Here is a 14,767-nt window from a genome sequence, read left to right on the forward strand (position 1 = left end):
GAGCCCAAAGCCATACTGTTGCACTGCTTCTTAGTGTGGTGCTGGTAATTTTTTAAAATTAGCAAAGTGACTCAATTTCTCCCCAATTTACATAATTCCTACCATCAGACATAGGTCCTGAGATTACAACTAGAGTTGACAAAATTTGTAAAAGGGTCCAAAAGCTAAGTTGATAAGGCAGTGTGTAAGGATTGGGGCCACTTGCTTTGGGTAAGGAAGGATCAAAGTGCCTTCACCCATTTTTTTTTTTTTTTTCCCTGCCTTCATTTATGAAAGCTATTTCTCCCTGGACAGAGAATCCTAGATTCACAGGGTTTTCCATTCAGCACTTTACAGATGTTGTTCCATTGTCTTCTGGCTTGAATAATTTGATGAGAAGTCTGTTATCAGTTCTTATATCTCTCTGTACAGAGTGTCTTTTTGTCTCTTGGTGCTCTCACAATTTTCTTTTTATCACTGTTCGTCAGCAATTTGATTACGATGTGGCTTAGTGTCATTTACTTTGTGTGGTTCATCTGCTTGGGGTTTATGAAGCTTCTTGGATCTATGTTTACAGTTTTCATCAACTTTGGAAAATGTTCAGCCATTAGTCTTCAAATATGTTTCCTGCCCTCTCTTCTGCCTCTTTTAGAAATCCAATTACAGGTTGGCCCTCTATTTTCCCATGGGTCACTGGGGCTCTGTTTGTTATTTGACTTCCTTTTGTGTTTCATTCTTAATCCATTTACATGGACTGACTTTTCTCCTGATTATAGGTCATAATTTTCTGCTTCTTCATCTGTCCCGTAATTTTTGATTAGAAGCTATACATTATGATTGCCACATTGTTAGGTATTTGAATTTTGTTGTCTTCCTTTAATGAGTACCGAAGTTTGCTGGAGTAAGCAGTTAAGTCTGTAAAACAGTTTGATAATTCTGAGGCTTCTGCCCCTTCTCTCTCTTTTTAAGTTTATTTGTCTTGAGAGAGAGATAGAGAGCATGCGTGAGGAGGGGTCAGTCAGAGAGAGAGGGAGAGAGAAAGAATTCCAAGCTGTGCTGACAGCACAGAGACCAATGCAGGGCTCGAGCCCACAAACTGTGAGATCATGACCTGAGATGAAACCAAGAGTTGGACGCTCAACCGAGCCACCCAGGCGCCCCTCTCTCCCTTCTCTTTTATATCAATTCAGAGGTATAATTTATATTATAAATTTATATTATTATATTTATATTATTTATATTTAAAATTTTATATTTTATATATCTTATATATTTTATATATATAATATATATTATATTTATATATATATTAAATATATATATTTAATACATATAATATATATTATTTAATATATTTTTAATATATTATTTAATATATTTAATATATATTAAACATATATTATTTTATTTATATTATATATATATATAATATATATATTATTTTATTTTAAATATAATTTTATATTTTAAATATTTATATTTAAAATTTAAATTTATATTATTATATTATATTATATTTATATTATTATATTTATATTTATATTATTATATTTATATTTATTATATTATAAATTTCAGAGGTATAATTTATTGGCACAAATACATCTGTATTAAATACAGTTCAAGAATTTTGAGAAATGTATACACTGATGTGACCCTCACTACCAACATAGTAATTTCCATCACCCCCAAAAGTTATCTCATGTTCCTTTGTGGTCGGTCTCACCGTTACCACTCCAAGGCAACCACTAATCTGCTTGCTGTCACTAAAGATTCCGTTTCTGGAATTTCATACAAATGGACTCACATAGGACATATTCTCTTGAGCTGGAATCTTTTGCTCAGCATGTTCATCTATGTTGTTGCACGAATCAGTAGTTCATTCCTCTTTGTTGCTGACTGTATCCCCTCATTTGGATAGATCACAATTTGTTCATCCATTCACATGCTGATGAACATTTGGATCGTTTCCAGCTTGGGGCAATTATGAATAAAGTTGTTATGAATATTCATGTACAAGTCCTTTTGTGGCCCTGTTTTCTTTTCTCTTAAGTAAATGTCTAGGGACAACATTGCTGGGTTATATGGCAGGTGTGATTTTCTTTGTAAGAAACTTTCAGTTTTCCAAAATGGTTGTGTCATTTTACATTTCTGCTATCAGTATACAAGAATGTCAAAGTTCATATTCTCTTCAACTTTTGGTATTGTCAATCTTTTAAATTTTAGCCATCCTTGTTGGGTATGCAGTGGTATCATTTAATGTGCACTTCCCTGATGAACATCTTTTCATGTGCTTATTGGCCACCTGTATGTCTTCTTCAGAGAAATGCCTATTCCAATCCTTTGCCTATCATTAAACAACACTGTCTTTTAACTGAGTTGTCAGAATTCTTCACCTATGCTGGATGCAAGTCCTTTGTCAGATATTTTTTCCCCAGTCTGCATCTCACCTTTCCATTTTCTTTACAGTCTATTCTGAATGTCAGAAATGCTTAATTTAGATGAAGTCTGACTTATCTTCCATTTACTTTATTTTTTTTTAAGTTCAAGCTTTTTGTGTCCTAAGATCTCTCTGCCTATCCCAAGGTCACAAAGACTTTCTCCGATGTTTCTTTCTAGAAGTGTCAGAGCTTTTGCTTCTACATCCAGATCTGTGATATATTTCTGCTCAATTTCTGTGTATGGTATCTGGCTTGTTTTTAAGCTCTGTGCCCTTTCCTGGGTTGGCAGTTAAGTTTGCAAAGCAGCTTTCTCAAATAAGGTACAATCTTTTGAGGTGTCCACCCAGTGCCCCCGGTGTTCAGTAAGGTCTCTCACCTAACTGGGAAGAAAAACATCTCCCGGCCCTAGAAAGAGTTGAGCTTACATCTTCCCAGCAGCTGTTCTTGGCTTTGCCTCATGAGTTTTACCCCATGCACGCACAAACCAATGTTCAGAAAGAGCCTTGAGGAGACCCCTGAGCAAATGTCTAGAGCTTTTTTTTTATGTAGTTTGTTTTTCTCCATATTGTTCCTGGAAATTCCAACTGCTCTGGCTTCCTCAATTCTGTCTTCTCAACTTGGCAAGGCTGCTCGGCTCTGCTTGGGTTTCTGCTTGGGATTTGGAAATTGCCTCCGGCAGAAAGACCACAGGGCTCACCTCATCATTTTCTTTCTCTCAGGGACCACTATCCTGAGCCGCCCGTTGCCCAATGTTTGCAAAGAGTTGTTTCACACATTTTGGTCTGTTTTCTGGTTGCTAACAGAAGACAGGCAAGTTCTATACCAGTGACTCCTTCATTGGCAAAAGTCTCTTTACCCACTTTTGTACAGGCTCAAATGTTAAATTTATCCACATGGGAGAGAGTCCTCGGACTTCAATGACAAGCCCTACGGGATTCCAATCTCAAAAGGAAAAGCCTATGGCTTTTTCCTGGCACACCTATCATGACTACACAAATGATTGCAATGATGCTCTTGAAGGAAAACCAAGCAGATGAAAGACAATGGGAACCAAATGGTGGTAAAGAATTCCATGTGCAGAGAAGACAGGAAGTCTACAGAGGTTAGGAAAGCAGTGTCCCCATGTCATGAAATACACGAGAACACTGCACACAACAGGCGGGCAGAGCAGTGGAAAGTCCCAGCACTGGGGTGAAACTCACCGGTTTGAATTCCAGGATTCCAATTAGGAGCTGCCACAACCTTAGACAGTTCACTCAGCCTCTCTGTGCCTCAGTTTCCCCAGGTATACAATATAACAGGAGTACCTGCTTCGTGTGGCGAATGTGAGAAATAAATGAGTTAACATATATTTATGGTGCTTACAGGACTTGGCACATAATAAGCACTAAAAAACGTGACTCAGTATCATCACCAGACCAAACACTGGCCAAAGCACCTTTGGCCAAAATACCTTCAGTGCCTGTGGTTCTGACCTCCCAAGCAGGGGAGGCTTTACAAGAAGAACGAAAATACATCTTACATTTACACAGTCTCAGAATACCTCCCCAAAATTTACTTATTAATTGCAAAGGGAAAATTTTTCACTTCAGGGGAGAGACCTGGAGGGACCACCTTCCTCAAATCATCACGAGAACTTCACCAGCTCTGGGGTAAACCCACATCAGGCGCCCCAGGTTCTGACGCACTGAGGAGGTCACAACATCACTTATGCAACATCCCCCCCCTCCCCCAAACAACCCGAAGGTAACCATGAGAAAACATTAAACAAACCCAATATGGGACATTTACAAAACCACTGGCCTGTACTTTTCAAAAACATCAAGGCCAAGGCGCCTGGGTGGCTCAGCTGGTTAAGCATCCAACTCTTGGTTTTGGCTCAGGTCATGGTCTCATGGCTCATGGGTTTGAGTCCCTCATCGGGCTCTGTGCTGATAGTGTGGAGCCTGCTTTGCATTCTTTCTCCCTCTCTCCCTGCCCTTCCCCCGCTGACTCTCTCTCTCAAAAATAAACTTAAAAAAAAAAATTTAATTAGTTTTTAAAAAGTGTCAAGGCCAAGAAAGAGAAAGAAAGGTGGAGAAACTATTCCAAGACCAATAGAGACTAAGTGTACTATGTTTCACTGCTGTCTTCCTGACCAGCTTCCAGGTGGGGAGCACCCAGTCAGAGCGCCCGCATGTGCCAGCCCCGAGCCTGGCCAGTAAGCCAGACAAGGCCCAAGGAAAGGCAGAGCCACACGGAGGTCATACCTGATTAGTACTGACTGACTGTCCTGCAACTTCAAAGGAGACTAGTATGGGCAAAGGTCATTAGGGGGAAGTTTCTTGGAAGCTGGGGAGGATGTGGCTAGGCCGGAAGGAAGGAGAAAAGCATTCAGGGGAAGGAATGTGAGTAAGGGGAAGAGGCAGGAACGGGTCTGGCAGGTTCGGGGGCTGGGAGAAGAGCAGCCCCGGGGCATCTTGCTGCATCCCAGTGTCCAATAACATTGCTGTTCTTGGCTTAGGTTATCGGGCAGACCATGGTGGCTGCACTGCCTGCAGCACAGAGAGAGTTCAGAAAAGGAGGATGGGGGCACCAGGTCCAGGAGCCTAGCTGTCCTGCAGGATGCCAGGACACCACGCCACTTTAGGTCAAGGCAAAGAAGGACCTGCCACATAACAGTACTGGCACCTATGCTATGGTCAGCGTGAGCGAGGGCAGAGGAGCTCCCTGGTACAGCTCAATGCTTCACCAGCTATGAACACCTTCAGACAGCAATCGCCTGCTCCACCCCCGCCCCTGCATCACCTCTCCTCACCCTCGTGCCTCACGTGATCACAGACCAAAATTCAGCTTAAGCCACGTCCACCCACATTGGCCCAGCCCAAGAATGTCCATTTTGGAGGGAACAAGATCACTAAGAAAAAGCTGCACCCAGAATATTGTCCCACCCACAGCAGTGGCCCTTGAACTACGGTGGTCCATAGCAAGACTACAGTGTATTTGTCGGCTGTATTCACTGATGATTTTTACCTGTTAGGGCAGGGGGTATTAGTAAGTTGCTTACTTAAACACACTGAAAAAAACCAAACCCATATGTAATCTGCTCAGTGGACTGAGAGGCAATTTAACGTTCTTGTTAATTCTCATTTCATGGAATTTTTTTTTTTTTTTTTTTTTTTTTTTTTTTTGCCAGCAACTAATGAGATTTCTCACAGAGAAATTTGGGGATAGAATTACAAACCAGGGCCCCCTCTGCTGTGTCTAAAGGATCCCCCAGACCCATCTCTTTCTTTCCCAGGCTTCTGGAGCCCAGTTGCCTGCAGAGCTCAGACAGAGGGTGGGAACGGCAGTGGAAACAGCAGACCTATAATCTTCAAGTCTGCTGCGTCAGAACGACCTGCAAATATTTTGGGCCCAAACGCATCACCCAAATAGAAACCCTGCTCTGGCACTCTCACGCCGCTTCGGCCAAAATGCTCACACTGTGCTTGGGTCTGGGCAAGAGAGGCGGTGTGCCCTGCTCCCGCAGGATTGTGTCTCAGGCTTGTCATTTAACTGGGACGATGCCAGTACCTCATTTCTCTACATCATTTTTCATGTTACTAAGTGAAGATGTCTTCTAAGAAAACAGAAAAGCCCATGAAGAACACTGATGAGCTTAAGAGGCTCATGGAGCCCATGGACTAGAACAAAAGCTGGGGGCAGAAAAGCATTTTGAGAGAAGTGAGCATATGAAAAATATAAGGTTGGTCCTGCTTGTGTCCTGAACTACTGTGCATATAACTTAGCCCACGAAAGAGAAAACTAAAGAAAAAGCATGAAAGCTCCTGATACCTCTCACTGACTGAATACAGGAAAAGCCACAGATACTCAACACCAAGTCTTTCAAAGAAATTTTAGAGCCAAGAAAAAAACACCGGTCGAGTGCCCCAGCCAGCCGAGTGACCCTTCTTCCCCTACCCGCGTGCCACTCCACTGCCCCCACATGAAAGCCCGCCCCAGGTAAGGCCCAGCCTCACACAAAGCTGCTCGAGCTGGGCCTGCCTCCAGCACGGCATGCCCTTTAGAATGAGGAGGACACTACATCAAACGAAATGTGGGAGGGATGTGTCAGATGCTAAGACAGGATTGCAGTAACTCCAGTTCGAAGTCTTTTCATCATAGGTACAGAGGTGGTTTCAGTGGCTGACAATCCTGTGGCAGGTACAGGATTTCTAGAATGTACCTGACAATTGGCATTCTCATAAGACGTTCTTCAGCAGAGCCCAAGCCCACCAAAGCCTGGGACCATGCTCACAGACCATGCCTCCCCTGCCCTGGCATCAGTCTTGTAGCCACACCAGGCAGCTGTCCAGAATGGAGGCCAGGAGCATCCCTGCTTCCTCTACACCTGGGTGGAATATGGTGGGCAGCCAACAAAGCTAGTTAACAATAAGGAACGGCTTCATTTATTAGCTAAAAGCAAGGTCTCTGGAGCTGGACAGCCTGTTCCTCAGGGGGACCCCATGAGATCCAAAAGGGACATGATCAGGGTGCATGGGTGGCTCAGTTGAGCATCTGACTCTTGATTTCAGCTCAGGTGATGATCCCAGCCTGCTCGCGCGCGCACGCTCTCTCTCTCTCTCTCTCTCTCTCTCTCTCTCTCTCTCCAGAGGCACTTGGGTGGCTCAGTCAGTTGAGCATCTGACTTCGGCTCAGGTCATGATCTCACAGTTTGAGTTTGAGCCCCACATTGGGCTCTGTGCTGACAGCTCAGAGCCTGGAGCCTGCTTCAGGTTCTGTGTGTGTCTCTCTCTCTGCCCCTCCCCAGCTCATGCTCTCTCTCTCTCTCTGCTTCAAAAACAAATAAACATTAAAAAAAAAAAAAAAAAAAAAAAAAAAGATTCTCTGTCACCTTCTGCCCCTCTCCCTCACTTATTCTCTCTCTAAAAAAACAAAAATAAAAAATACATGGGACATGATAAAGTTGCTTCAAAAGAAAGGCTCTCAGAAAAACAGTCCAAATGGAGCATGAAGTAAACGCAGAAGCTGACTTGCCATCCAATAATTTAACGCATCCTCCTTTTTAAGTGCAAGCTATAGGAAAAGACGCTGAACAAGGAAAGCCATCTTCCAGAGCTTCTAGCCTCTGAAACACTCGGCCTCCTTCTCTGAGAGCCTCTGTCCCATGCTCTCCAGCCCCGAGGAGGACGGCCCTGCTCACAGTCTCCTCTGGACTTCAGCTCTCACCACCGCATGTCCCCTTCCCATTGCTTCCCTCCCTGGTGCTGTGCTCCAGCAGGGCTCCCCCGTGGACACTTCCCGAGCTGCAGGCAGAACCCCTCATCCCTTCCCTCAAGGCTTCATTGACTCCCTTCGCACTGTCCGGGACACAGCCCCCTCCAGCCAAGAGCCCCCGGAGGACGGGGTGTGGGTCCTAGCAGTCCCTTGTCGAGGCAACACCCAGCACCACGTGTGGCACCCAGGCCCTTAAGCCCTGTCGCTGCACTGTTCTCATCCTTCAGGAGCAACATACTGACTGAATCTGCTCTCCAGGGCTCCCCTGGGAGTTCACCGAGTGATCCACAAACTGAACACATGCAGTTCTTAACAGGGACAACTGTGCGCCCTCCCCGCCAGGACATACTGGGCAGTGCCTGGAGTCATTTTTGTCTGTCTCAGCTTGAGGGAGGAGGGTGCTATTAGCATCTAGTGGGTAGAGGTCAGGGATGCTGCGAAACACCCAACAACACACAGGACAGCCCTGCGGTAAAGAATTACTTGGCCCCAAATGTCAACAGTGTCAAAGTGAAAAACTGTGGGTTTGATGGAGAACTTCCAAGGAGTGGGGTGCCTGAGAGACTCAAAGGCTACTTCTATGCATACGTGAGGAAAAGGATAACTTATGGGTTATCCCTAACTCAAGGTTATCAACCACACTCCTTAGTCCCCAAGGAAACACAGCAGGAGGGCTGTGGATAGGCCTCCTCCTCACCAGTTCCTCAGTGGACTCGGGTACCCCCTCCCCAGTGCTTCTGGGAGGCTCCGTCTCTGGGTACGAGTGCCATCCTCATGCAGCCACGGAGAACCTGCATGGAGGCCCAGGCTGGGAAAGCAAACCTCAGATGTAACTCGTACGTGCACAAAATGATTGGTTAAGAAATTTCAAACGTATATTTTCATGCTATCAATAGCCATAAAACAGCCTGAAGTTCCAGATAACACTTTGGACACAAAAAAAGAATCATAAAGAAAGAAAATCAGAGTTGTCTAAACAGGAAAAAATGAGGCAAAGTAGCCAGGGTATAGGGTAATCAGAGGGCGCGCCTGTGTGGAAAGAGAGGCAAGAAGGCAGGCTGGAGTAGAGGAAGAGGCTAAGGGGGTTTGGAGTCTGATGGATCTGGTTTACATTTCAGCTCTATAGCTACTAACCAGGACCTTGCTTGCTGTCCCCATTCCTTCCAGGGGCCTGGGAGGTCCATGAAGTGCTGGGCACAAGAGCCAGCACAGTGGAGACTCAGTGCAGAGCAAGCCACAAGGAAGACACCGGCTCTAGCTGCCGGCGCCCCCCACCTGCCATCACAGGCCCTGGGGCGTGTAAGGCCAGGAACTCGGATACAGGTTAATCACCTGTAACCAGGCTGCCCCATTCTACCCACTGCCCTCTCCAGGCCCACATGAGACTCTGCAGGTGAAAACACAGGGTAGGGTTAGGTGAAGAAAGGAGAGCATTACCTGTACTATAGCCACCTGCTTCGGGTACATGCTAATCAAGTTTTCTACCATTGTGCAGTCTATGAAAAGAGGGCTGAAGGTAAAGATGTTGTGCAAACAAGACAGCAAGGGAAATGTTTAACCTAGTTTAGAACACAAGTTACTCAAGCACCTGTGAAACGTTCTTCAATGGGACTCATGAGTGCAAATACTGTACTAACAATGAGGATGACTTCGCTCCGTGCCCCTTACAAGTGCCTGATACTGATCCAGCTTCCTTACATTCTTTCTAATCCCCACAGTCCCAGAAAAATTATTATTCCCCTCTTACTGGGGAGCAAACAGAACCTTTGGGAAATATACATAGGTTGCTCAAGGGCACAGTGTGGCAGAAGCAGACGTGGAAGCCAGGTCAGACTGGTTCCAGAGCCAGGGATCCCACTATTTTTAACCACCTCTAAAATTCCTTCAGGGGCGCCTAGGTGGCGCAGTCGGTTAAGCGTCCGACTTCAGCCAGGTCACGATCTCGTGGTCCGTGAGTTCGAGCCCTGCGTCGGGCTCTGGGCTGATGGCTCGGAGCCTGGAGCCTGTTTCCGATTCTGTGTCTCCCTCTCTCTCTGCCCCTCCCCCATTCATGCTCTGTCTCTCTCTGTCCCAAAAATAAATAAAAAACGTTGAAAAAAAAATTAAAAAAAAAATAAAATTCCTTCAAAGGGACTTCATCTTCATGCAAATATTATACTAACTGCAAAGGATTTTAAACAGATCATTAAAGGGGCGCCTGGGTGGCTCAGTCGGTTAAGCATCCGACTTCGGCTCAGGTCATGATCTCGTGGTTTACGAGTTCAAGCCCCGCATCGGGCTCTGTGCTGACAGCTCGGAGCCTGGAGCCTGCTCTGGATTGTGTCTCCCCCTCTCTCTCTGCCCCTCCCCCACTTGTGCTCTGTCTCTCCTTCAAAAATAAATAAACATTAAAAAGGCAAGGCCATTAAAAACAAATAACAACAAAAACAGTGTGTGAGTGTGTGTGTGTGTGTGTGTGTGTGTGTGTGTGCGCGCGTCCGTGTTTAGGGGGAGATTTTTCTACTGTAAAAGTGACTTCAAAACACAACCAAATGCTATGTGTGGACCTTGACTGGCTCACAGGTTTTAAAAACTCCAGCTATGGGAGATTTGTGATGTGTGGGGTAGTGTGAACATGGACTGGATGTTAGATGATATTGTGGAGTTATCCATTTTCTTACGCATGATCGTGAAACTGTGATTATGTAGAAGACTGTCCTTATTCTCAGGAGACTCAACTGAAATTTTTCGGGGTAAAGTATGATCCTGGCTGCAACTCAGCTTCAAATGGCTTGGCCAAAAAAAAAAAAGAAAAAAAAAGTACAAAGAGAGAAAACAGATGTGGCAAAACATGAACAATTTCTGAACTAGGCAGAGGGCAGATAGTGTATTATCACTGTGTTATTTTTCATCTTTGCTGCATGTTTGACGTTTTGTATGATAAAAACTGGAATAGGGTAGGCAGAGGTGATTCCAGGAAGGGGTGGTCCCAGCAGGTCTGTGTGTACAGAACACATAAGGAGGCTGTTCACCATGTGAGAAAACACCAGGGACTCTTGTATAAGATTAAGATTTCAAGGCTGGGCAGACTGGTTTGTGATGTTACTTTGGGTCTCAGGAACACTATCATTTCTCAATGCCAGCAGTATTTTTGTAAAACACGGCCACCCTCACCCAGCTGGCTAGTCCCCACATCTGTAACATGCAAATAGGCACAGGTAGATTTATCCAAGCTTTCAAAATGCTTGTTGTGTTAAAAACCAACTCTGTCTAAACTTTGGCCCAGAACTTCAACTGTGCACGGCGAAAGAGGCTTGCATTTGCTTTGCATCACACGTCCTGGGAGTAAACACTCCCAAATGCCAACACACACACTGGTCAACGCTGACCTCTGGCTGGCAGCTGGGCCACTGCCCTGCAGTGGAACAGTGTGCTGAGTTTCTGAGACTGCTCAGCTCTGCTCTGCTGGGACTCTGGGCTGAGTGACTTCATTGAACCACAGACTGGAGATAAAGCCATCAAAACATGAGGAACTGCTCAGCAGGCAGGTCATGACAAGTCCCTCATTTATTTATTTTTTGACTTATTTTTTTTTTTTTAAATATAATTTATTGTCAAGTTGGCTAACATACAGTGTGTACAGCGTGCTCTTGGTTTCGGGGGTAGATTCCCGTGATTCATCGCTTACATGTAACACCCAGTGCTCATCCCAGCAAGTGCCCTCCTCAATGCCCATCACCCATTTTCCCCTCTCCCGCCCCCCAACAAGTCCCTCATGTAAAGCATTTTTTTCTACTCAGACACCAAGGCTTCTCAGTGATATCCCAGAGAACCAGAGCGGGAAGTCCCTTAATAAGCTTGCCTCTGAGTGTGTTCAGCTTTCCTCACATACAAAGGGTAGCTTAGGTGGAGCCTCTGGAAAGCTCACTACTTAGCAAGGTGTCGCTGACACTGAAACATGTCTGTGGATGCTGGCCCATAATAGTCAGTGTGTTTATGTAGCTCGAAGAAAGACTCCAGGCATCACTTGGCACTCAAACTCTCATCCACCTGGGCTGAGACCGTCTAAAAACCCCCACAACAGAGGTAAGCACTGTGATGGGAGATCCTTGTGGGGATCAAAATCCTCCCCTGAGACATTAATATATACTATAATAATGTTATTAATTATTAATCTAATAATATTATGTAGCAACAATTATAATAAATTAATCTATATTGTATATTATAACATATTATATTATTATGCTATAATATGTTATATATATTATACATTGTTATATATAATAACATTATCATTAATATATATATTAACATCTCAGGAGAGGATTTTGATTGTATATATATATCAGAAGACATCTTCCAGGACAAAACCCTCCAGGTAAAAAACAACAACCTGTAAATGGAGACCAAAAGTGATATTCTGGGTAGAAAAAGAAACAAAGACAGTGGTCTAAGGATCCACTGAAATCAGGGATGTGAAGTGATGAAAAGTCCCTTGGCCTGCCTGGCAGAGAAGGGGGTGCAGCTGATGGCACAGAGCTGGTCTGACAGGAAAATGGGACAGTACCTGCCCGCAGAGCTGGGGAACTGTCAGAGAGGAGAGGAAGTAAGCCCATGGCACAGGGGGACAAAAGCTCTCAGGAGGGAAAGACTGTGACCCCAAAGAGGGTAGGGACTGTTAAACTGCTCAGGAGAGATGATTGCTATTTAAAATACGCTTGACAATGGGGCGCCTGGGTGGCTCAGTCGGTTAAGCATCAGACTCTTGGTTTTGGCTCAGGTCATGTTCTCATGGTTTGTGGGTTCGAGCCCAATATTGGGCTCCACGCTGACAGGAGCCTGCTTGGGATTCTCTCTCTTTCTCTCTCTGCCCATCCCCTACTCGTGAGCTCGCTCGTACACTCTCTCAAATAAACTTAAAAAAAAAAAAAGAATTTAAAATATGCTCAACAAAATAAACGGTAGAATTGATGATGAAGGATGGAGTGGCCTCATTTTCACACACCAAGACCTCCCGCAAGGGCTGCAAGGTGCACGCTCCTGTCATGGGAGCCTGGCACTCTAGCCAGCAGCTCTGCTGGACTGGGGAACCGACGCCGTGTCTGGGAAGACAGAGCCCCCCAAAGCCAAACCGCTCACAGACTTCCCTGAGAGACCCCCTCCCTTTTCCCAGAGGGAAAAGCCCCACAGTTCTCTGGACAGACCAACAAGTCTAGGAGATGAGCAAGGGCAGACACAGTCCTCGCCCTTCTACCTCTTCTCCCTGACCCTCTTCCTCATCACAGTCCCAGGACCCAGTGCCCATTTCCACACGCTCCCTCCACGTCTAGCCTTACGCTGAGCAAAAGGCCACGCTGTTGTCCGGTCTTTGCATACAGAAAGCGCCAACCGCAGTGGGGTTTGCACACGTGCTCGCACCAAAGATTAGGCAAAGCAAGTGTGTCCCTGAAGGCTTCAGGGCCAGTGCCGTCACTCTGAACACAGGCAACCTGGCACACTTCTCAGCAGTGGGCAACTCTGCCCGTCATAATCACATTTCATTCTCTCAACCACAAGTATCAAGCCCTCAGGAATAAGTTGGGCCATCGGCATTAATCAAATCCACGGAAACAGCCAGAGGTAGGCTAGGAAATCTTAGGTCAGGGAACACAATGCAAAGTAAGCCTGTAGTTCCTTCAGAGAGAAAGGAGGGCCAGCTGGAGGAGACAGAAGTAGGAGGGGAGTGGAGACCCGCGCACAATGTCTTGAAAACACACACATACAGTTCATGCACCCAAGTCAGCAGCTGATTTGGGCTAAGTCATCACAAATTATTCCTGGGGGAACAAGTTGGTATTTGTTCAACAGGGAAAATAGCAAGACAAGTAGAGACTAAAAAGGAAAGAAAAAGTGGCAAACGTATACAGTCGGACACTTGTTGTAAGATTTATCAAGGCCAGACAATCAGAAGAAAATGGCATCCAAGAAAAGCCTCTTTGGGGTCACCTGGAGCCTGGGATAATTCACTCAAATAAGCCCTGTATTAGTTATAACAAGCAAAACTCTAAATCTAGCAACTCCACGCTATAAGATGCACACAGCAGCAGGACCCCTCCCTAACGCTAAGGAGCATACTCTCTGCAGAAACTTCCCACTCTGCCCATGTGAGCACAGTGGGGAAGTTTTGAGAACCAGTCATTTTGGAATTAATGCCTCTGTACAGATAGTTATAACCCTTCCTTCCCCAAAATGCAATCACAGGGGCACTCCTAGGCCTACAGCCAACCAAAGCCTCCTGTTACTGTAATAAAGGTAAGGATGTGCTCCAAGAAAACAATACAAACCCATGACACACAGCACACATGACAACAGGGTGGAACTTCTAGTTCTCCAGAAGGGCCATCTGGGGTTTTCTCCTCCATCAGCAAACCCTCAAGGAAGAACCAACAGGGACTTAGCACAGGGATTCTGAGACCTCCCCAGACCCTCTGAACCTCCTCCTCCATTCAGCAAGCCACTTGGTTGTCCCAAGTCTCATGCAAAGGAAGAAAAGTTGAAATACAAGTAACAGAACTGCGCTGGGAAAGGGAACCACCAGGGGAGGCCTGAGAAGCAACTTAATTAGGAAAGCTTGGGACAGGGACGGAACAGGCGAACCTATTCAGGAAGGAGGGGAAAGAGGAGACGTGGGGAAGAAGGCAGTCCGGGTGGGTCCTGCTCCAACCAAAACAGAAAAAAAAAAAGCTGGGGGGAAAGGTGAGGGCGAGGGGGCAGGAGGGAGTAGTACTGAGGACGCAATGCATGGCCTTACAATCCAGACATTGCAAAGTAACAGGATTTAAAAGCAAAGCTTTGGGATGTGAAAGAGCAGGAAAAAGCCCAGCAGCAGACTAGGGATTTAGAGATGCAGGTTAAAAGTGAGAAGGGGAGGCTAGGAAGAGACTCTAAAAGGGGGCACAAAGGACTGTTCCAACTGGGGGTTCACGGCCCCAGGCTGGAAAGCCTTAAGTCACGGTAACAAGGTAGCGGGAATGGTGGTGGGGGGGGGGGGGGCAGGGAGCTAGTTTTAGTTTTAGGCAGGTATCTCGGAAGACAGGCATGAGCAAGCTGGAGGAAAGGAGGTGGGG

The 14,767-nt window shown here is 45.6% G+C and overlaps 1 protein-coding gene across 2 annotated transcripts in view; it reads right to left on the reverse strand.

The window, feature by feature from the left end:
- STIMATE (STIM activating enhancer) overlaps positions 1-14,767 on the reverse strand; it is a 53,256-nt gene that overhangs the window by 37,965 nt on the left and 524 nt on the right. Inside the window, exon 2 of one of the 2 annotated variants that reach the window (XM_045051388.1) lies at positions 13,985-14,071. The exons of the other annotated variant lie outside the window; for it this stretch is intronic. Coding sequence (XP_044907323.1) covers positions 13,985-14,071 — 87 coding nt within the window. The remainder of the gene's footprint in view (positions 1-13,984; positions 14,072-14,767) is intronic. 2 annotated transcript variants of the gene reach the window in all.

This window comes from Felis catus, chromosome A2 (genome assembly GCF_018350175.1).
Source record: "Felis catus isolate Fca126 chromosome A2, F.catus_Fca126_mat1.0, whole genome shotgun sequence".
NCBI lineage: Eukaryota > Metazoa > Chordata > Mammalia > Carnivora > Felidae > Felis > Felis catus.